Consider the following 23,995-nt stretch of genomic DNA (forward strand, 5'->3'; position numbering starts at 1 on the left):
TGTGAGAGTTTCTCTTGCCTTAATTTAGGGAAATTTTCAGCTATGATATGGTTGAACAAAGTCTCTATCTCTTGTTCTTTTTCTTCTTCTTCAGGAACCCCTATGATGCAGATGTTATTTCTTTTTATGTTGTCACAGAGCTCTCTAAGAGTTTCCTCTGACTTTTTGAGTCTCTTTTCTCTTATCTTCTCTGCTTTCTTGCCTTCATTCCAGTTGTCCTCCAACTCGCTGATTCGATCCTCAGCTGTATCCATCCTGTTTTTAATTCCTTCCATTGTGGTCTTCATTTCTGATATTGTATTTGTCTTCTCCGAGTGATTCTTTTTTTAATATTTCAATATCCTTTTTTATACTTCCTATTTCTTTATTTAGGTGTTCATGATGACCATCCATTGTTGTTCTAAGATCCCTAAGCATCCTTACAATCATTATTTTAAACTCTGCATTTGGAAGTTTAGTTATTTCCATATCACTCAGTTCATCACCTGAAGGTCTCTCTTGTGGTTTCATTTGAATTGCACTTCTTTGTCTTTTCATTGTGCCTGGGTGTTTGGGTGTTTTCTTTGTAGACGTGGTTGAGTCTAGGCTTGGTGTTGTCTGCCTCTAGTTTTTGCTTGTGTTGTTTCTAAGTCTTCTTGGGTTGGCATCAGCTATTATTTGTAATCCACTTTAGGGTTTTGGCCGCTTTGAAGTCTTGATTTGTTTGTTTTCTTAACAGGTGATTGTCTTGTTTGCTGATCTCAGCAGGGGGTTTATTTGAAACTGTATCCAGGAATGCAGTGGGTGTGGCCTGAGGCTTTGAAATCCTCTTCTGCCAGTTAATCTCTCTGGGGGTGGGTTGATTTCTCAACTTCAGTAGGGGGAGGTTTATCTCAGATCTCCAAGGAGACCTGAGTTACTGCTCCTCCTTCCCACTTCTTGTTTTCAGCTGTGTCTTGTTGCGCTGATTGGAGCTGGAGAGATGTCTGTATCTCTGTGACCTGAAAGTAGTTTTGTATTTTGCTTTGTGGAAGGATCAGCCCCTCCCCCAGTTATGGCCATCTCCAGCACTGAATGAGTCAGCTTTTTATGTCATCACCTATATTCCTCTGCCCCTCACCATCCGTCTCTCTCTTTCTCCTTTCTTTTTGGAAGACAAGTGGGCCCTTTCAACACTCTTTGTTCCCTGGTCACCAGGTAAGTGGCTGTGAGCAATATTTACTGCTCTTTATCCTTGGAATTGAGAGCCCAGCCTCACTGCCCCCCACCCCCCCCGGTCCCTGTAAGCAGGGGAGATTCAGGCGCTCCCTACCAGGTTTGTTGTGGCTTCTTCTTTGCTCCTTGATTTTTGAAAGCTGTTCTTGTAGTCCAGATTTGGTTTTTCATGCTGATTGTTCATAAATTAGTTTATAATCCAGTTCGGTGGTGTGAGCTGGGAGTCTGTGCATCTGCCTACTCCGCTGCCATCTTCAGGTCTCCCCATATATACTTTTTTACATGTCTGTTAGTTTTTTATCTATCCATGATGAAACCCAAAATGACTCTAGCTTGTTCTCCAGGACAGCTGGGAAGCAGGGAACTAGGGAGACTGCCTTTTCTTCAGCCCTGCAAGAGTGTGACACCCAAGGGAGGGGTGGGTGGGAACCCTTCAACAGGAAGGAAAAGCAGGCTTACTGCCTCAGGCTGTTGTGGGAAGAAAGTGGAGTCTGGGGGACTGTCTGGACTAAATAAGCTGCAGCTCCTGACACTGATAAATGATTCTGTTGAAAAAATAAGTGGAGAACCTGTAACATCAGAGTAATGCTATTATACTGTAGGCCAGGGCAAGTAATTGTGCAGGTGACAAATGCTCTTTGGCTCTTTGTCCTGAGAAGAATATGAGATGGGAGTGAGACAACTTAATGGTAACAGACTCACCACTTGCTCTTGTGTTGCTCCGGGCCCTGAGAAGAGTGGGACCAGGAGTGAGAATAGAAAATTTTTCTTACGTTGTAGAGGTAAGCAGGGAAGATACAGCATGTAGTCCCAAGGATGAAAGATTTTGAGTCTCTTTCTACACACACGCACATGCACACACGCATGGACTACTCAAGGCTGCATTACCAAAATGGTAATTTTTAGAGGAATTTGGAACAAACTTCAGTGAAATGGGAACTGTGCTATAAGAATTTATTTCAAATTAAAAACATCTTGTGATTCACAGAGAATAATAATGTTAAGAAACCTGTATTTTGAAATAGGTTTTCTGCTAAACTACTCTGTGCCATATTCTATGTCAAAATTTTTCTCGAGAGACTTTTACCTTTTGATTCATGCAGAATTTAGATTAAATTTAATATAGTTATTACCAAATGATTTATGAACCTTAATACTCATGGGGAAAATGAAGAATTTTAATAATTAGAAAGCAAACATTTACTTAAATTGACCTTGTTTATCCACTTAAATTACACTTATCTTTTGAAGCCTGTTGGGCAGATAAAATATATTATGCTCACTTTGTTAAAGATGGCGGTGCTCACATGAAAGCCTGTCACCCAGGTGATATTAATGTGTGTTGGGGGTGGGCTGTGGGCAGGCAGAATCCTTGTAGCCTGGGGCTTGGTTTTAGGACTAAGCCTTTCCCACCCTTTTTTTTTCTTCTTCTTTTTGTATTTTCCTGAAGCCAGAAACGGGGAGGCAGTCAGACAGACTCCCGCATGCGCCCGACTGGGATCCACCCGGCACACCCACCAGGGGGCGATGCTCTGCCCATCCAGGGTGTCGCTCTGTTGCGACCAGAGCCACTCTAGCGCCTGAAGCTGAGGCCACAGAGCCATCCTCAGCGCCTGGGCCATCTTTGTCCAATGGAGCCTCGGCTGCGGGAGGGGAAGAGAGAGACAGAGAGGAAGGAGAGGGGGAGGGGTGGAGAAGAGGATGGGCGCTTCTCCTGTGTGCCCTGGCTGGGAATCGAACCCAGGACTCCTGCACGCCAGGCCGACACTCTACCACTGAGCCAACCAGCCAGGGCCCTTTCACACCCTTTTTGATGTGGGGTGGTGCAATCCCATCATGCCTCAGATAAGTGACTTTGTATTAGAGACTTTCTTATTTTGTATATTGGATTAAAGGTTTTGATTTCTGCACTATAAAGTGGGGCAGACCGGGAGCTTGCTCTCTCAGTTCCTGAGATTAGCATTAGAGGAGAGAGCAGACAGAAGAGAAGAGAAGAGAAGAGAGAGGCCACGTGGAGGAGGCCAGGAGAAGCAGCCAAGATGGTGGAGTGCTGAAGGAAAAGCCAGTTCGTGCAGAGTTTGTGCAGGGAGAAGGAAGGAGTTGGGGAACAGAGGTGAATAAGTCTGGTGAGCTAGAACCCCTTGATTCTAGGAAACTCGGATAAGTCAGTAGCTTTGTGAGCACTGAATGAATGGGTTTTGGAGCACACTGTGTGTTTTTACTTGCCCGCTGGGTGCAAGCTAGGATTAAAGATGATGGTGCACCAGTTCTTGGCTCTGTTGTTTCATTACCAACTGTCCAAATCCAATGCGAACCTGCATGTGAATGGCCATGATGGTGGCTCCTGGCCTTACAAAGCCATTATTGTATAATTTGAACTTTTTTCTTTTTCCTCTCTTATCTCTAAAGAAAATCTCTTCTTGGGATTCTTATTTCATTTTAACAAATGTTTATTATTTCCCTTAGGCTAGATGAATCATTCTCTTTTTTTGTTCTGGAAGAAGAAGCAATGACTTATTGTGGGCATAATTTGACATGTTTTATTCCTTAAATATTGAGGAAAAGAATAGCCTTCTCCACTACTGCTTTGCTATTTCCAGGTACAATTGTTCTGGACAATTGTTGAGTCATAACCATACCATGATTGGCTCTGTATTACTTTGTGAGGGAAAAGCATCCTTTTGGGTGATAAGTGAGTCCTGCCTTAGCTCAGTGCCTGTCACACTTTCTCCCAAAGGACCGTGAACAGTGACAGGGCACAGCCCCTGCAGCAGCTGGAAGTCAATGTCTGTGAAGTCGTTTTTCATCTCTGTGCAGTTTTCCTTTCTGCATCATGACAGATGGCGTAGTGGTTATAAAATAATATTTTCTCCCTGACTTGCTCCCCTCCACCTTCAATCATTTGATGTTCCACAGAGATGCTTTAGGTTTATTCCCTGGCTATCTGTGCCCTCGACAAACCCTTAAGGTCTACACTTAAGCACTTTGAGAAATGTGGCCTCGGGGATTCCAACCCTATTTAAATCCTAATTGTACCTGTAGGGCTTTAAGCTTCAAGTTGCCCTGGGTCTAAATATGTCCAGATAAATAATATATTAATTGCAGATATTACTCTCTCTACATTGTCATTTGTTGTAACAAATGGTTCTGGGTTTTGCTGTCCTCTCTCAGAACCATGCTATCTCTTTCCAGCATTTGACCAGCACTGGGGCTTTAATTTGCTAAATCATCCACTTTGTATTTAATCTTTCTGATTTGATTTCCTTTCTGAAATATTTTTATAAATGCTTTTAGTGCTCTTCTGCTTACTAATTTCATTGGCTTTGTTCCTATTAGACTTTAGCCTTCTCCATCTTTCCACATTTCCACACTTGATGGTGAACCTTTGTATCAGGCTGTTTGGGTAGGTTACGCTGCAGTAGCAACCCTTCCTGGCTACAGCAACAGATGTTTATTTCTCACTTATGAAAGTTGAATGGTAGATATACTTCATGTTCCCTTTACTCTCTGATCCAGGATGGGGAAGCCACCCCTACCCAGGATAGTACAGTGCTCATATACAGCAAAAAGAGGTGGTGAGACTATGGAATGGCATTTACATCTGCTCAGAAGTGGCGCTTCACTTCCACTCACATTTCAAGTCCCACAGCCGAGCTTGATGTTAAATTAGGCAGGAAGTGTAATCTTCCCCTCAAAGAGATCTGGTAGAAAGATGCAGTGTCAATGTGAGAAGAATATTTCAGAGCCATAGCTTTACAGATTTATATGTACTCAGAAATTAGCAGTGCCCATCACATGAGAGGTATTTAGTAGAAGAAGGACCTACTTCTTTCCTACCTAGCATCTTACTTTTTGTGATGTTGAGGACCTTGGCCCAACCCTGTTCTGGATCCTGTTTGGCCTCTTCCGCTGCCCAGGTGTTTCTCATCAGCATTTCTCTTCATTTCCCTCACCTGTCCCCTGTAGACCAGTGGTCCTCAACCTTTTTTGGACCACGGACCGGTTTAATGTCAGAAAATATTTTCACAGACCGGCCTTTAGGGTGGGATGGATAAATGTATCACATGACTGAGACAAGCGTCAAGAGTGAGTCTTAGACAGATGTAACAGAGGGAATCTGGTCATTTTTAAAAAAACATCATTCAGACTTAAATATAAATAAAATGGAAATAATGTAAGTTATTTATTCTTTCTCTGTGGACCCGTACCAAATGGCCCACAGACTGGTACTGGTCCACGGTCCGGCGGTTGGGGACCACAGCTGTAAACAGCCATCCACTCCACTCCAGTGTCTGGAAGTCCAGCATGGGGTTTGCTATGTTTTCAGTAGCTCCTGGCAGTGTACCTTCACACTACATTTCTGAATGACTAAGCAAAACAAGGGAATTCTACAGTTTTGATTTTAAGCCATGCTGAGACATGAGAAAGGCAATCAGTTTCTTAGAATTCTGATGATTACTGTCTAGCATTCTGAATAGAACCATTCTGCTTGAAGTTTATTATGTGCCTGTTGGGCAAACAAGTATGTTAGGCTTGCTCATCTTGTAGTTTGCCTGACTGGTGCATGAGTACAGGGCAGCATCATGTGTGTATAGCCTATGTAAGGCTGTGGGTACTTGTCCTCAGGGCAGCAGATTGCAGATTGCGGATTGCCTACCTCTTGGAAGGCGCTATTGTTTGCTATTGTTTACTGGAGAAGGGGATTTTCCCCCAGTCTGTTTGGTTTGAGAGTCCTGAGAGAGAGTGGGAAGTGGTTGTCTCTGCCTGCTTGCTTGTCCACTGTTGCAAGACTTTAATATATAAACGGAGCAGCCCACCATTTTTTGGTTACGCAGTTCCTTTACTGACTGCTCAAATTCAATGTGAACCTGCACGGCCATGGGCACGGTCCTTACATCTGGTACAGCTGGCAAGATTTGGATTAGATTGGTATGGAGCCTCTGCCACCTTGAAGGGTGTGAGAGAGGAGTGGTCGTTATCCTACAGCATATGGTTCCACATGGCTGTCCTTTTGGAGGCTGTTGGCTGTGTGTTTTTTACAACCCAGTGAGAGGAAACTGAGAGCTCTGTGTAAGAGGCAGCCTGAGGTCAAGAGCTCTAGGATGAGCTGGAACCATCACTGGAGAAGGATCTGCAGATCCAAGAACTTCAGGTCAGGCTTCAGGCTGAGAACCAGTGACGGTGTGAACTAGAGTGAGTTGAGAGGCCGACCGGGTTCAAGAGCTGCAGTGTGAGATGCAGGCCGAGCACCAATGGCGCCTGGAACTGGAGCGATCTCTGGGCAAGGAGTTACAGATGTATGAGCTCCAGTTTACCCTGGAGCGGAATGTTGGCACCAACAGTTGGTGGAGAAACAACTGCGGGTTCAGAGCTCCAGAGTCAGCTTCAGGCTGAGAGCCGGCAGCTGAAATGGTCGCTGAAGGAGCAGCAGCATTTGTGCAGGTGAAGTGGCTCTGAGTTGGTGAGAGCAGGCGTTTCCAACTCCTTCTGAAGATGAGGAGGTTCGGGCTGAAGCTACCTTCTGCAGACTCAGAGCCTAGCTGGTGATCACCCAGAAGGTAAAAAACCCAGGCAGAGCTGATGGAGTTGGGGGCACAATTGAGGCAGAAACCAACTGAGCCCCTGGTAGGGTTGCTGTAGTTGTGGGATGTAGGTGTATATGACATCATGCTCCCTGGAACAGAAATGGAAAAATTGGCTGCCATTACCATATACTTCTTCTTGAGGCAGCATCTTCAGAACTTCCATGACAACAGGGATTGGGGGGAGGCCTGAGGCCCCATGTGAAATTGGCAAGCCATTGGTTTCCTTCTAATTTGCAGCAGGTGTTGGCATTAGAAGATAATAGGTGTTTTTTGTTTGTTTGTTTTGCAGTGGCATCAGCAGCAGCTAAGAGAACTGTCAAGGCAGCACAGGCCTTGAATATGTTTGACCTTTCCAGGCCCTGTAAGCTTGCTGAGGGGTCTGAATGGGGCTTGTGGTAATGGACAGAGCACTTATGGAAAGGCACTGAGGTCTGTTAATAAAGAGCTGTGTGTTTAGTTGCCTGTCATGGGCCTTTACCTTGGTGATTTGCACAGACAGCTGGGCTGTCTCTCATGGACTGATCATTGAGTGGTGTATTAATTCTTGGAATGCAACCAGAGAGGGACACTGGCTCCCTTGTTGAATGGCCATACCTCTTTTGGACAATATGAGAGACCCTGATGAGGGGGACAGCTCCAGTGGAGGCCCTCCTGCACAAGGAAGCTGCTTTTATCCAGTTGGAGAGACACACTAAGGACACTTTACAGTTTCCAGGGGTTGGGTAGGGGGCTAGAGAAGGGCCTCCAGTTAGGGCTTTGGGCAGAGTGCTGCGGAAGTCACTGTGAAGGATATTTTTGTAATTACTGTAATTGTATAACTTGTGCTGTTGCTGTATTCTGTTTGTTTATGTAATAATGTACCTCATTCCTCACACAGGGACCATCAGGAAGATACTTGTTGTGTAGATTGTGAAGCAAGCAACCCTAAGGGGTGGAATGTTGGGCAAAAAAGTGCGTAACAAGTGTGTTAGGCTTGCTTGCCTTGTACTTTGCCTGTTTGGTGCATGAGCTGTGGGCGCTTGTCCTCAAGGAGGCAGATTGCAAATTGGGAATTGTCTACCTGCTTGGGAGGGGCCATTGTTTGCTATTGTTTACTGGAGAAGGGGTTTTCCCCCAGTCTATTTGGTTTGAGAGTCCTGAGAGAGAGAGAGAGGGAAGCGGTTTTCCCTGCCTGCTTGCTCATCCACTGTTGCAAGACTTTAATATAAATGAAATGGCCCACCATTTTTGGCTCCCCAATTTCTTTACCACCTGCCCAAAAACAGTGTGAAAACCTGCATGGGCATGGCCATGGCCACTGGCCTTACACTGCCAGAAAATGAATTAACCCTAAGCTTTTATCTGATAGGACCCAGTTTTACAGAGCTGACAAAAATAGCTTGAGTTTAAAGAAGATAAAGCAAACCTCACCTGAGCTTTATGTGCCTTTCATAAAAGTGTCACTTTTCCTGTAGTGTACAGACAGGAAAGTGTGCTTCTACAGTATCCTTGTGGAGTCCAGCATAGTCTTAAACACTTCTTTTCACAGTTTCCTTGTATCATCTCTATGCATCTTAACATGTGATCGATATTTTGTCTTTGCTTTGTACTCCAAACACTTTGCATGGCTATTAAAGAGCAAAATGTAATCTATTTTGCAATTTTCTATTTAGATATTTCAGTTCCCCTCCTAGATTGTAATACACTGATGAAAGAAGGTATTTGTCTCTTCACTTCTCCCCCGCCCCTTTTGAATAATACTAACAAATGGTTGTTGATTTATATATGACTATTATAGATAATATATTATTTATTTTTAATTTGCTTTATTGATTTTAGAAAGAGAGAGAGAAGAATTGATTTGTTTCTGTACGTGCCCTGATCAGGGCTCAAACTGGCAACCTCTGCATATGAGATGATGCTCTAACCAACTGAGCTATCTGCTCAGGGCACTATATTATTAACTATCAAGTTAGAGTTATAATTTAGATATTATAGTATTACTTATCAAGGTGGAGTCAGTGTGCTAGCTCTCTGCAATTTTACTAAATAACTATCCAGTTAAATTGCATACATTGTTATATTTTCAGGTGCAGTGTCAGAGTACACTGTGTGGAAGCCCAGCTATATGCCCCTAGCCCCTCTTTTCTAATCCCACTAGTTTTAGTTACAACTGCCAGCAAGGGCAGCTTTTTGCCTGAGCATTTGTTCTGGTTACTGGGGACCTCTCTGCCCTTGTGTGGAAATACAGGGGGAATTCATGTTTCCCAGGAGCTGTCCTCAAACAATAACTGTTAGGAGCTGATAGATAAATGCCCCAGCTTTCTTGCCCCTCGGTTAGGATATCTATAGGATGTGACACTATCTCCCAGAGTTCTCCAGTGGGACTGGGCCAGTTACCCACCACAGTAACTTGCTGGATATGACACCCTGTGATGGCTCTCATCCCTTCCCTGCCTCACTTCTCTATGTCCCAGCTGTCATTGCCTGGGTTAATTTCACATTATATTAGTTGCAATCTAGTTCTAGTTTCAGAGTCTGAGTTTCTAAGGGCAACCCAAACCAAAGCTAGGATTCATAGGTCAAAATTACATTTAAAAATTTCTCTATTTTGATAATGTCCAATAGAAAATGCATTTAAGTCTTTAATCCATTTTGATTTTATTTTTGTGTATAGTGTAAGAAGGTGGTATATTTTTTTTTTTTTTTTTTTTTTTTTTTTTTTTTTTTTTTTTTTTTGCATGTATCTGCCCAATTTTGCCAACACCATTTTTTGAATAGACTGACTTTACCCCATTGTATGTTCTTGCTTCCCTTGTGGAATATTAATTGACCATAAAGGCATGGTTTTATTTCTGGGCTCTCTATTCTGTTCCATTGGTCTATATGTCTGTTTTTATGCCAGTACCAGGCTGTTCTCATTATTACGGCCTGGAAGTATAGTTTAATATCAGGTAGTATGATTCCTCCAATTCTGTTCTTTCTCAAAATTGCTGTTGCTATTTGGAGTCTTTTGTGGTTCCGTATACATTTTTGGAATATTTGTTCTAGTTCTGTGCAGTACACCATTGGCATCTTGATAGAAATTACGTTGAATATATATAGATTGCTTTGAGCAATATGGACATTTTAATGATATTAATTCTTTCTATCCACCAACGCAGAATATTGTGCCACTTGTTTTATCTTCTTCAATTTCTTTGTCATTGTTTTATAATTTTCTGAGTACAGGTTTTATACATCCTTGGTTAAATTTATTCTTAGATATATTTTATACTTTTTGAAGCAATTGTGAATGGGATATTTTCTTGGGTGGGATAGAGAATGTGAAAAGATGCTCAACATCACTAATCATCAGAGAAATGCTAATTAAAACCACAATGAGATATCACCTCACACCAGTCAGAATGACTATCATCTATAGATCAACAAATAGTAGTGAGGATGTGGAGAAAAGGGAATCCTCGTGCGTTATTGGTGGGAATGCAGACTGGTGCAGCCACTGTGGAAAACAGTGTGGAGTTATGGTATCTCAAAAATTTAAAAACGGAACTGCCTTATGATCCAGTGCTTTCATTTCTGGAAATTTATCTGAAGGAACCTAGAACACTAATTTGGAAGAACATGTGCTCCATCATATTCACTGCAGTGTTACAGTCGTCCCTTGCCAAGTCGCAGCTGCCTTGTCACGGTCTCACTGTATCGTGGATTTTAAAATTGTATATATCTACTTTCGTATTACTGATTTTTTGTTATATGGTGGGATTTTGTGGTATATAGGTACTTTTATATATTTATTATTTTAAATATTTTTGTGGTAAAATAAGAATATTCTAGCCTAAAAAATAAAAACAATATTAAAATATAAAAATACTATTAAAACATATTAAAAGAATATTACTGTATATTCACTGAATACCAATATAGAATTTTATATGTTGTTAAAATTATGTAGGTTTAAGAGTGTAGAGCCTGACCAGACTGTGGCGCAGTGGATAGAGCATCGGAATGGGACGTGGAAGACTCAGGTTCGAGGCCCCAAGGTCGCCAGCTTGAGCACAAGCTCATGTGGTTTAAGCAAGGCTCACCAACTTGAGCACAAGGTTGCTAGCTTGAGCAAGGGGTCACTCACTCTGCTGTAGCCCCCGGTCAAGGCATATATGAGAAAGCAATCTATGAACAACTAAGGTGCTGCAATGAAGAATTGATGTTTCTCATCTTTCCTTTCCTGTCTGTCCCTAATTGTCACTCTCTCTGACTCTCTCTGTCTCTGTCACACACACACACACACACACACACACACACACACACACACAGAATGTAGAAAGTGTTTAAGAGCATAGGAAGTGGTTATAAGAGTGTGGGAAAGGTTAGTAACTGTGTTGGAAAGGTTTATAAGAGTGTGGGGAGGGTTTATAAAGCCTTAAAATATATATAAATAATAAAATAAATATAAGGTCACTACTTCGCAGATTTTTACCTACCCCGGTGGGGGTGGGGGGGGTTCTGGAACCTAACCCCTGTGATAGACGAGGGACCACTGTATTTACAATAACCAATATTTGGAGGCAGCCCAAGTGTCAACTGGTAGATGAGGGGTTAAAAAGCTGTGGTACATTTACATAATAGAATACTCAGCCATAAAAAAGAAGGAAATCTTACTCTTTGTGACAGCATGGAGATAAACTTGGAGAGTATTATGCTGTTGGTGAAATAAGTTTGTAAATATATTGTTTGCATTGGGTGTGGGAGACAGGCTGTTAGCCGGCAAAGTCATTATAGCCTAGCAGGGGTCCCCAAACTTTTTACACAGAGGGCCAGTTCACTGTCCCTCAGACCGTTGGAGGGTCGCCACATACAGTGCTCCTCTCACTGACCACCAATGAAAGAGGTGGCCCTTCCGGAAGTGCAGTGGGGGGCCGGATAAATGGCCTCAGGGGGCTGCATGCGGTCCGCGGGCCGTAGTTTGGGGATGCCTGGCTAAGGCTTAGTTTTTAGACTAAGCCTTTCCCACCCTTTTAATACTAAGATCTTTTCAAAAGTAAGCCTTTCCCCACACCCTTGACTGTTGCATGATGTGGGGTGGTGCACTCCTGTGAGGAATCTCATTTTGCCTGAGATAAGTGATTTTGTATCAGAGACTTCCTTATTTGTATATTGGATTAAAGGTTTTGATTTCTACACTATATAATGGGGCAGAGGAGCCCATGCTGGAGGAGAGCAGAAAAAGGCCACATGGAGGAGAGGAGAAGCAGTCAGGATGGCGGAGTGCAGAAGGAGTATCCAGTTTGTGCAGGGTTTGTGCAGAGAGAAGGAGATGGGAAACAGAGGTGAATAAGGCTGGTGAGGTAGAAAGCTTTGATTCTAGGAAACTTGGATAAGTCAGTAGCTTTGTGAACACTGAATGGAAAGGGAAATGTTTTCCCACTGTGTGTATTTCTCGTCCGCCGGGTGCGAGCTAAGATTAAAGCTAATGGCCCACCAGTTCTTGACTCTGTTGTTTCATTACCGTATGTCTGAATCAAATGCAAACCTGCATGGGCCAAGCACTGATGGAGGCCGTGGCTACTGGCTTTACATATGCTAAGTGAAATAAGCCAGTCAGAGAAAGGTAAGTACCATATGGTTTCACTCATATGTGGAATCTGATGAACAAAATTAACTAGAAGAAAAATAAAGGCAGACTCACAGAGAGCAGGCTGACAGCTGTCAGCGGTGTGTATGGGGGTGAGCTGAGTGAGGAGGGATTGAAAAAAAGAAAAAAATCATGGACACAGATAAAAATGTGGTGATTACTGAGGGAAGGTGGTGTGCGGGGAGGTACAGGAGGGTATAATGGAGATAAATGTTGATGGATGGAGACTTGATTTAGTATGGTGAACACACAGTACAGTGTATGGTTGATGTGTTGTAGAATTATGCACCTGAAACCAGTATAATTTTGTTAACCAGTGTTACCCCAATAAATTCAATAAAAAGAGAAAAAAAGAAATAAAATGCACACCACATGTGTAATTCAAATATTTCTAGTTGTTTTTATTTTAAAACATAAAAAGAAACAGGTGAAATTAATTTTAATAATACAATTGTGTAACAGTGTATTCAAAATATTATTATTTTAACATGCAATGTTATAAAGCATATTGTGGGGAAAATGGCTGTGTTAGGCTTGCTCATGGGTTTACCTGCTGCAAGCACTTTGCCTGATTGATGTGTCAGCGTGTGGCAGCAGCCCGTGTGTGTGGTCTACATATGGCTGTGGGTGCTTTTTCTCGGGGCGATTCTCCCAGAGCATTCTCCCGCCACGGTGAGGTGCGGTTTTCCTTGCTCCCTTGCCCTTAGTGCAAATTGCACATTTTCTTTTTTTATTAGCTCTTCTCCTTTTGTTGGTTATTCACTCGCTTGTTTTTGTGAGCCTCCAATAAACGGGTATGGCCCTATGCCTTCCAGCTCCACAGTTCCTCTATTGTCTGCCCGAGTTCAGTGAGAAACTGTCTGGCCTCAACCAGCATTACACATATTAATGAAATATTTTTTTGTGCAAAGTCTATGAAATCAGACTAGTCATGTTGCAAGTGCTGAACAGTCACATGCAGCTAGTGGCTACCATATTGGAGAGTAGTGATCACTTTCCTACCATTATAACCCTGTGTCAAAATTTAGTCACTTGCTAGCTCTTGAATATGCAAGAGCCAGTATGGTGGGCCACAGTTTCCATTCTTAGCAAAATTGTACTTGCCTTGTCCTTTTTTTTTAAAGCTTAATAAAATTTCTGTAAATATCTAGACTGATGGGCAGTTTGTTTAGTCTATGTTCACATATCTCTGTTCTTTCAAAAATGAGCTTCTGGCAATAACAATTCTGAGACTGACTGCTTTGTGCATGTTCACATGCAAAATATAGACAAGATGCTCAGTATCAGTTTGTGTGTTTTTCAGGCAGAGGGTACCAGACTTCAGCGAGAACTCCGAGGATACTTAGCAGCTATCAAAGGTAATGTGTGTGCATTGTTTACAGCATGTTACTAAGCACAGGTGGTTTTTGGAATTCATGAGTGACAGGATTGAATGTTAATTACGAAGTCATTTGACTCTCTGGCAAGAGGGTATTTGATTTCAGGTGTTCCAATCCACCCACTCCCAAATTCCCATTGAAGTGATCAGAGTGTACAAGGAAAAAACTATGTCTGCCTTGATGCCAGAAATGAGGAATAAGTGCCTCCCACATGCTAGTGATGTTAGAGCAAACCTGAGACCTTGTTTGAGAAAAGCTGCAGGGTTTTTACCTGAGGGAGACCATGTCCCAAGAGGGCATTCTCAGAATCACACTTAAGCCCTCTTGCTGAAAGGGGCCAGACGTGTGACAGACTTGTATGGAGAATTATCTGGAATCATGGCCCTGGACTGCCTATGATTTGTGGGGACCAGCCATGCTTGCAGTCCTGCCACTGTGTGGGGACAGAGAGAGCCTGGCTTTGTTTCTGTCATAGCCATAAAAGGCAAAGAAGTTAGAACAGTGGTGTAGGGAAGAGAGAATGAGTAATCAGAGAATAGTAAATAAAACCAAAAGATAATGACATTTTTCTTCTAAATGTTTAAAGACTTTAAAAAAACATGCTACTGAGCACTGGTAAAGCTGTAGGGAGCAGAACCCTTTCATACACTGCTGGTAGGACAGCCTTCCAGGAGAGCAAAAGCCTTTAAATGCATTGTTTGTATGATATGCCTTTTGATACAGTGGTTCGATGTCTAATAATTTATTCTAGGAATTTCAATGTAGATGTATGAAATTGATTACAAAGAGAGTGATAAATAATAAAATAATGAAAATCTTAATAAAAAGTCATAAAATTAGTAAAATTGATTTATAAATGCTATTTTATTTGTCCATGCAGTTGAAATACAATATTATATTAGTTTCAGGTGTACAACCCAGTGATTAGACATTTACATAACTTGCCACGTGATCATCTGGATAGATCTAGTACCCATCTGGCACCATACATAGTCGTCACTGTATTATTGACTATTCTGTACTTGACATCAATGGTTTTCAACATTTTTACACTTGGGGACCAGTGAATATAGGAGAATTATTTCAGGATCAGGGTAGTTAACTCTTTCGAAGAAATGGAATAAAATTTCTGGCTGACTGACACTGGTCTGTGGACTGACGGTTGAAAATCACTGCTTTGCATCCCTTTTACTTCCAATTGTACCTCTGCATCCCTGCACCTTTCTACTCGTTTCCCTCGACTCCTCCTACCTTCTGCCAACATCAAAATGTCCTCTATCTCTATGAGTCTGTTTCTATTCTGATTGTTCATTTATTTTTTTTTATGATCCACATATAAGTTAAATCATATGTTATTTGTCATTCTCTTTTTTTACTTAGCCCAATACTCTTTAGGTCCATCATGTTGTTGCAGATGGCAAGAATTTATTATTTTGTAAGCTGCTATTCCATTGTATATATGTATCACTTTTTGTTTATCCATTCATCTGTTGATGGGCACTTAAGTTGCTTCCATATCTTGGTTATTGTAAGAAATGCTACAATGAACATATAGGTGTATATGTTTTTTGGTTTAGTATTCTGGGTTTCTCATGGTAAATATCCAGAACTGGAATTGCTGGATCCTTCTTTGTCTCTTGTTAGAGCCTTTGTTTTAAAGTCTGTTTTGTCTGGTATGAGTATCCCTACCCCAGCTTTTTTTGTTTTGTTTCCATTTTCATGAAATATCTTTTTCCATCTCTTTATTTTCAGTCTTTCATTCTGAAGCGAGTCTCTTGTAGACAGCATATGTAATGGTCTTGTTTTCTTATTAATTCAGTCAATATATGTCTTTTGATTAGAGCATTTAATTCATTTAATTATTGATATATATGCATTTATTGCCATTTTATTATTCATATTTTTTTCTTCTCCTTTCTTCTTTTTTCTTCTTAAAGAAGATCCTTTAACATTTCTTGTAATTCTGTTTTGGTGGTGATGAACACCTTTAACTTTTTCTTTGTTTGTTTGATTTTTGGTATGGGAATCTCTTTATATGTTCTTCTATTCTAAATGATAGCGTTGTTGGGTAGAGTAACTTCAACCATAGGTCCTTCCTTTTCATCACTTTGATTATTTTGTGCTAACTCCTTCTGGCCTGCAAAGCTTCTGCTGAGAAACCAGCTGACAGTCCTATGGGAGCTTCTTGTAGGTAACATTTTTTCTTGCTGCTTTTAAGATTTCTGCTGGCATTTAATTATGATGTGTCTTGGTGTGGGTCTGTGTAGATTTATCTTATTTGGGGCTTTGTGCTTCCTGGACTTGTATGTTCTTTTCTTTTACCAAATTAGGGACAATTTCAGTCATTTCTTCAGATAGGTTTTCAATTTCTTGCTCTCTCTCTTCTCTTTCTGATATGATACAGATGTTATACTTGTCCTAGAGGTTCCTTAAACTGTCTTCATTTTTAATATTTTTCCCTGCTTTATTTGAGTGTTTTCTGCTCACATGTCTTCCAAATCACTGATTAATTATCTGCTTCATCTAGTCTGTTTTAGATTTCTTCTAGTGTATTCTTCATTTCGGACTGGTTCTTTTTATGGTTACATGACCTTTTTTGTGCTGTTGAAGTTATCACTAAGTTCCTTGAGTATTCTTATAACCATTGATTTGAATTCTGTATCTGATGGTTTACTTGCCTTCATTTCATTTAGTTCTTTTTCTGTAGATTTCTCCTGTTCTTTTACTTGGGAACTCCTTCTTTGTCTCCTCTGTTTGGCTGTCTCTCTATGGTTGTTTCTGTGTATTCAGTAGATATGCTCTGTCTCTCAGCCTTGATAGACTGGCCTTATGTAGTAGGTGTCCTGTAGTGCTCTGTGACTCAGCCTTCCTGGTAACCCAAGCTGGGTGCTCCAGGTGTGCCCTCTGTGTGGGCTATGTGCACTGAGCCATTTTAGTTGAACCTTGATTGCTTTTGGCACATGAATGGGAGCGATTGACCCCCAGACTATTGGCTATGAGGACTGGCTTCAACTAAAGTGGAGGAACTCCTGGGCAGAGGCCCACCTTGCAGAGTAAAACTTACTTAATTAATGGGGCTGGGTTGCCTACCAATTTTGACCCTTACATGTGTCATTCCTAGTAGTGGTTGGGTGGTACTCTGGTGTGGTCTGTATCTTGCTACCAGGTGTACTGACCCCAGGTGTGGGGCCTCCTAGAAGATGCAGGTCAAGGTCTCCACTATTTATATCCTGCCCAGGGCCATTTGCCATGAGCTACAGAGCAAGCTGCAGATGGCTGCTACTTGTGCTGGGCTTGGAGGTACCTAGGAGTAGCCAAGCTGTGAACCAAGTCCACCTGTAGCTAGAGCCAGGCCTGGGGCCACTTAGCAAGGGTTTCAGGACATGCTGAGACTAGATACTGCTTGCTTGGGGTTTGTGAACTTTTGAGAGATTTTAGGAAGTTCTACCACATGAACTAAGAGGTTGTTTGTATAGAAAAGCTACTGGAAGTGGTTTTTGCCGGGTGGGTGGGGCAGAGTCTCAGGGAATCAGGGTGAGGTGAACACTGTTAGTCTGGCTGATGGAGATCCAGATATAGTGCCTCCTGTACATGCAGGGGGAAGTCCCAGCAAAGGAACAGTGGCCTCTACCAGCTCTTCTGTTTGGGAGAAAGCAGCCCTCCAGCGCCCATTCTAAAGCCAGACAATTGAGTTTCTCCCTGTATGTCCCTGGAGCCTTTTGAGCCACTGACCCAGTGTTGGAGCTCAGAATAAGTGAGTCTAAGTAAGTTTGGACCCTTAAGAGGAGATGCCTGGGACTTCAGCAGCCTTTTGTCTCGTTAAGCCTGAATCCCACTGATTTTCATAGTCAGATATTGTGGGGACTTCTTTTCCTGGAACCCTAGGCTGGGGCCCTAGTATGGAGCTGGGACCCTCACTCCTCAGGGGAAACCTTTATGGCTAAGATATTCCTCCCAGTTTTTAACTGCCACACATTGTATGGGACCAGCTAATTCCATGTCTCCCTTCCTCTTGCCAGTCTAGATGTGGTTCTTTCTGTATATCCTTAGTTCCTGGATTTCTGTTTAGCTAGATTTCAGGTCGTTCTCAGTTATGGTTGTTCTTTAGTTTACTTCCATTGTGATGCGGTCATGGGTGGGTGCCAGTACCACATTTGCCCACTCCTCCATCTTGACCCAAAGCTGAAATTGATTTTTAAACTAAAATGTATTTAAGTTTTATACATGATGCATATAATTTTAATCCTCATGACAACTCTCTGAGGGCAGGTACTTTATGTTACACATAAGAAAAGCTAGGTGCAGAGAAGTTAAAGAGCTGTTCAAAATCACATATGCCCGGTAAACAACAAGGCCTGGATATATATTCAGGTCTGTGTGTCTCCTGAAGCCCTGCTTTTATCCACTGTTTATACTGCCTTTGAACTGTATGACCTTTGGTAGGGCAGTACTTTCACAAATTGGAGTTCATTTACCCAATGGACTAATGACAACTTACTACTATTACTTTTTAATGAGCACTTAGTATGTGCTAGTTTGTGTACTGTTTTAGGCATATTACCTCTTATTAACCACTCAAAAAGCTGTATGATAAATGACATTGCCTTATTTTACATTTTCAAAGAACTATGGCTCAGAGAATTTAACACCCACAAGCTCAGAGTTCATAATTAACTGCACTAAAAAATTGACCTTAAGAATTTATTATTTGTAGTAGTCCCTTCAGAAAATAGAAAGAACTCTAGGTATTTATTTCATTATTGATTTAGGATTTGAATACAATAAGTCATATTATTTCAAACACAAGGTTTTTTCAATGTTAGCTGAGTTTTTTAAAAAGTAGAAACATTTGTTGAATGAATTGGATCTCTTACCCAAAAATCTATATATTTTAGTCTATTTTATTGCCTTTGTAAGGAGAATGCCATTTAAAAAGACTGACATAATTATTTTAAATGTGATCTAGAGGGAGAACCCACTGAGTATGAGCTCCAGAGGCACATGGGGTGGGGGGGTCATCAAAGCAACCTTTCGTTCTGCTCCTACTGGCCACATCTCCTCTCATGTTTTACTGATTGAATGATGCTAGCAAATGGTGCTCCATAGAAGAGATCTACATTTAAATTAAAGGTGAGTTGAAATGAATTTTGAACAGATTACTACAGAGTTTATCAGAGCCCTTAATATGTTCCTAAGGTTGCCAGCAGGCCTGATGGAGAGATTTTAGGAAGTTCTACCACATGAACTAAGAGGTTGTTTGTATAGAAAAGCCACTGGAAGTGGTTTTTGCCAGGTGGGTGGGGCAGAGTCTCAGGGAATCAGGGTGAGGTGAACACTGTTAGTCTGGCTGATGGAGATCCAGATATAGTGCCACCTGCACATGCAGGGGGAAGGTGTTTCCCAGTGATTTGACTGTGAATGCTTTTTTCTTTTCAAAGTCTTACAGAGGTAGAGATCATGGAGAACATTTTGGGTCTTGGGAACACACCCAAGACAAGAGTTACATGTTAAGTAGATCATAATTTGCATTGTCAAAGTACTTTTATGGCAATTTTTTTTTTATTTTTTACACAAAAAAGTCTAGCCAACTAATTGTACCATCCTGCAGGCAGGAGTCTAGAGGGCTGACTTCTAGCCCTGGATGGTGATGGCCCTGGATCTAGTCCCAGGAACAGCCAGGAAAAGCACAGGCCTCTCAGCTGCCTCAGGTTCCTCCTCTGTAAAGTAGTCCAGTTGCTCATAGAAGCCCCCAGATCTCTACCACTGGGAGCACTACTCATTTAATCATCACTAGTCTCCGGTTGACATTCACCTCTGTAGGTCTTTATTATTTATGCTGATTCTTGGGCTTTGTAAAGTAGATTTTATATTTTCATTCATTTTAGCAGCAAACATCGCATGAAGTCCCATGTATGGGCCTGCCACTGTTTGAGGGGACAGAGATGCAGAGATGAACAATGCCCAGTGCTTGCTGCCATGGAGCTTGCAGTAGGGACGGGGAGAGTTGAGCGGGCAGAAAACCCAGATATGCACAGCACTAGTTTCAACAGAAGTATGCCTATGTGTTGTTCTGTTCAAAGGGCCAGCCTGACACTGAAGGACCCGAGAGACCAAAGAACAATCAGACGAGTCCAGCTTGTCAGTTTACAGATCTGTGCATCTGTCACCTCTAGACCGCCCTCTTATGCCTCAGAGATGGGCATCAGTGTGAGGAAAGCAGACTGTGGGTGCTCAGGGGAAGACTAGACATCGGCAACCCTGGGGCCAGGGTGAGCTAATGAGATGGGTAACATCTAAGGCTCCTTGCCCAGAGGAAGGAGTAATGGAAACTCTGTGACTAGCTGAGACCTCTGTACACATTCCAGAATCCACTCAGGTCACAGGTTTGGGCTCATTCACACAGAAGTTAAGCTGATGTGTTAGCTTCAATAGACTCAGCTTTAAAAGGTAGAGTCGAGAGTAATGGAGGGTAGGAAGCGATACCGATAAATCTCCCCCCAAACTCAACAAGATCTTCAACCAGGAACAGAAAAACCTATCCTTGGAGCCTCCAGATGTTTCGCAATACACCCGAAGGTATGGTCGAGCGAAAGATTGGCTAAATATATAACCAAACCCCGAAGGAAATAGGGAGTAAGAAATGCTCTGCCTTCCTCACTAACCTAAACAGGGCGGCTTTCTCTGGGATCCGTGAATATAGAAACTGAGGTGGGCAAAGGGGGTGAATAGATCCAGGCCACGGCACAAACGGCTGAACCAGGCTGTGGCACAGAGATCCAAGCCGAGGAAAAACTGATCCTGTGGCAACCTGGGCAATACAAGCTAACACTTGCGCCAAACCCAGACACAGAAAGACAAGCGGGGCAGCCATTTTACCCGATCTCCTGGTCGGCGCGCGCAGATAGTGGGCGAGAGATTTCTTCCTAAGCCCCGGGAGTGGGTGCCCGTGTTACCCCACAGAGAGGCAGAGTCAGAGGCCTTTCTGTGGGCCGAAAGCGGAATCTCTGGGCAACCCCAGCGCCCTGGGAAAGCCGCGCACGGGAGGGAGCGAGAACTAATTCCAATGGTGGAACTTTTCCGTGCTGGTAGGGGATTCACTCAGAGGGAAACACGGCCGGCCTCATATCCTGGTCTGTGCGTGCAGATAGTGAGCGAGAGATTCCTCCAAGTGCCTCGACAGTGCGTGCCCGTGTTATCACAAAGAGGGGCAGAGTCAGGGGCCTTTGTGTGGGCCAAAGCGGAATCTCGAGCCGCCCCAGCGCCTTGCAAAGCCGCGCACGGGGACGGAGCGAGAGCCAATTCCAACGCTGCAACTTTTCCATGCGGTTGGGGGTTTCACTCAGAGCGTGAGACTGCTGGCCGGATATCCTGGTCTGCGCGCGCAGATAGTGAGCGAGAGTTTCCTCCAAGCGCCCCGGGATTGGGCGACCGCCTGTGTTACCGGACAGAGTGGCAGAGCCAGAGGTCTTTGAGTGGGCGGAAACCCCGCCTGATTATGCTAGCAGCTCTGACTGACTGAGCCTTACCCAGAGACTTGTGCTGAGTGGAAATAGAGTGGGGAGTTGCCAGCTCTTTGAGCCTCTTACTATCCAGGCAGAGGCAGCAGCAACCCCATAGCTGGATTATCAGGCTACTAATTGAGGAAGGAAAGACTAGGAGAAAGGCTCCAGGAACACGGACTCTCTCACTGTCGGAGCCTATAAATGCTAATGAGCCTCGACTGCCAACGAGACTAAAGCACAATACATGATATCGCCATAGAGACTTATCAACTGCAAACCTCTACCTGAGCATGCCAAAGGGGCAGAACCCGGGGTACAGAGTCACCGACCAGGAAGAGGGAGAGAAAAGAAAAAGCAAGAAGATAACCTCTCAAAATCAAGAATAATCTGCAGACTTTATAACCTATCCCATTTTATTATATTTGTTCGTTTGTTTCTCTTATCTTCATTCTTGATATTTTTTTTCCTCTTCCAATTTGGCCGATTAACTCTCTGCCGGTCTTACTCTCTCCTCTCCTTGAACTACACTACCCATAAGTGTTACATCTCCCATTATCTTTTCTTTCCTCTTCCTTTCTCTCTATGAGGGTTGCACTCTAAAACCCTTAACTCTCTCTCTCTCTCTCTCTCTCCTCTTTTTTCTTTTTTCTTCTTTTAGTGGTTCCCTCTTTCTTTCTCTCTCTCTCTTTCTTTTCTCCCTCTATATTAGTTTCTTCCTTTCTCCTTTACATCTCCTCTCATTCAAACCTCAATAACAAACAAATGATCTTATCTGGGATTCAAACTTATGTTTGTGGCATTTGGGGGGGGTTTTACTTCACCTTTTTAACTCACTAGCAGTGCTCCCATCCCTGGCTCTCCATTTTATCTAGTTCTTGTTCCACTAAATACAATAGTAATTTTTTAATTTGTCCCCCCATTTTTCTGTTTTCCTCTTATTCCTCTCATCATAACTCTTAGTCAACCAACACCTAAAAGCAAATCATTTTATTCTTGACCCAAATTTTTTCCTTATTTGCTTTTTGTGGGTCCATACCCCCCTTTATTTTTTTTGCCCCTTTATTACTTTTCCCCAATTCAGGCCCTCCATTACAGGCATTGTTTGTTATAATTCACAGTTCACCACAAGATTTTCTCAAGAAGAGGGGAGAGGAGAGGAGAGGAAAAAAGGAAGGGGGGAATAACTTCCTTTTTTTAAAATTTTTATTTTATTTTATTTTTCTTTATTTTATTATTAATTTCTTAAAAAAAAACTTCGATTTTTTTATTTTTTTAACTTTTTATTCTTTATTAAATCTCATTAATACTATCAACAAAACCACCCTCAGATGCCATTAAGGAAGAGAAAATTGAATATCATGGATACAAAAGAAAGAGAGGTAACACAGCTAGATGAGGAAAAATCTATGGAGAAAAAATTTAATATATTGGAAACCTTGGAGCTAAATGACAGAGAATTCAAGATAGGAATCCTAAAAATCCTCCGAGATATACAAGAAAACACAGAAAGGCAATTTAGGGAGCTCAGAAAACAACTCAATGAACACAAAGAATATATGTCCAAGGAAATTGAAACTATAAAAACAAAACAAACAGAGATGAAAAACTCAATACACGAGCTGAAAAACGAAGTAACAAGCTTAGCTAATAGAACAGGTCAGATAGAAGAGAGGGTTAGTGAAATAGAAGACAAGCAACTTGAGGCACAAAGGAGAAGAAGAAAGAGACTCAAAAATTTAAAAAAATGAGATAGCCCTACAAGAATTATCTGACTCCATCAAAAAGAATAACATAAGAATAATAGGTATATCAGAGGGAGAAGAGAGAGAAAATGGAATGGAGAACATACTCAAACAAATAATAGATGAGAACTTCCCAAGCCTGTGGAAAGAACTAAAGCCTCAAGTTCAAGAAGCAAACAGAACTCCGAGTTTTCTTAACCCCAACAAACCTACTCCAAGGCACATTATAATGAAATTGGCACAAACCAACAGCAAAGAAAAAATTCTCAAGGCAGCCAGGGAAAAGAAGAATACAACATATAAAGGAAGGCCCATTAGATTATCATCATATTTCTCAGCAGAAACTCTACAAGCTAGAAGAGAGTGGACCCCAATATTTAAAGTCCTGAAAGAAAGGAACTTTCAGCCACGAATACTATACCCATCAAAGCTATCCTTCAAATATGAAGGAGAAATAAAAACATTCACAGATACAGAAAAGATGAGGGAATTTATCATCAGAAAACCCCCACTCCAGGAATGACTAAAGGGGGTTCTCCAATCAGATACAAAGAACAAAAAAAAACAGAGCCACAAATAAAAGCTCCAAGAAGAACACAATAAAACCAAATTTAAACTGTGACAACAACAAAAAGAAAGGGAGGTAGAAGATGGAGATTAACAGTAGCAAAGGACAATGGAGTGCAAAGGTACTCACAAAATAGTTCGCTACAATGAACAGGGTATGGACCCTTTTCATTACTTAAAGGTAACCACCATTGAAAAAACCACCACAGAAGCACATGAGATAAAAAAGATAGCAACAGAAGAAAGATGTATGGAATACAACCAAATAAAAACAAAAGAGAGAAAAACGAAAGAGAAGGATCAAACAAGACACAAAACTAACAGCAATCTATAAAATGGCAATAGGGAACTCACAAGTGTCAATAATTACACTAAATGTAAACGGATTAAACTCACCAATAAAAAGGCACAG

The 23,995-nt window shown here is 42.0% G+C and overlaps 1 protein-coding gene across 6 annotated transcripts in view; it reads left to right on the top strand.

Moving 5' to 3' along the window:
* Positions 1–23,995, top strand: part of AMPH (amphiphysin) — a 367,517-nt gene that overhangs the window by 212,054 nt on the left and 131,468 nt on the right. For all 6 annotated transcript variants that reach the window (XM_066388207.1, XM_066388206.1, XM_066388210.1 and 3 more), the window contains exon 3: positions 13,697–13,751. In XM_066388207.1, coding sequence (XP_066244304.1) covers positions 13,697–13,751 — 55 coding nt within the window. The remainder of the gene's footprint in view (positions 1–13,696; positions 13,752–23,995) is intronic.

Source organism: Saccopteryx leptura, chromosome 6 (genome assembly GCF_036850995.1).
Source record: "Saccopteryx leptura isolate mSacLep1 chromosome 6, mSacLep1_pri_phased_curated, whole genome shotgun sequence".
Taxonomy (NCBI): Eukaryota; Metazoa; Chordata; class Mammalia; order Chiroptera; family Emballonuridae; genus Saccopteryx; species Saccopteryx leptura.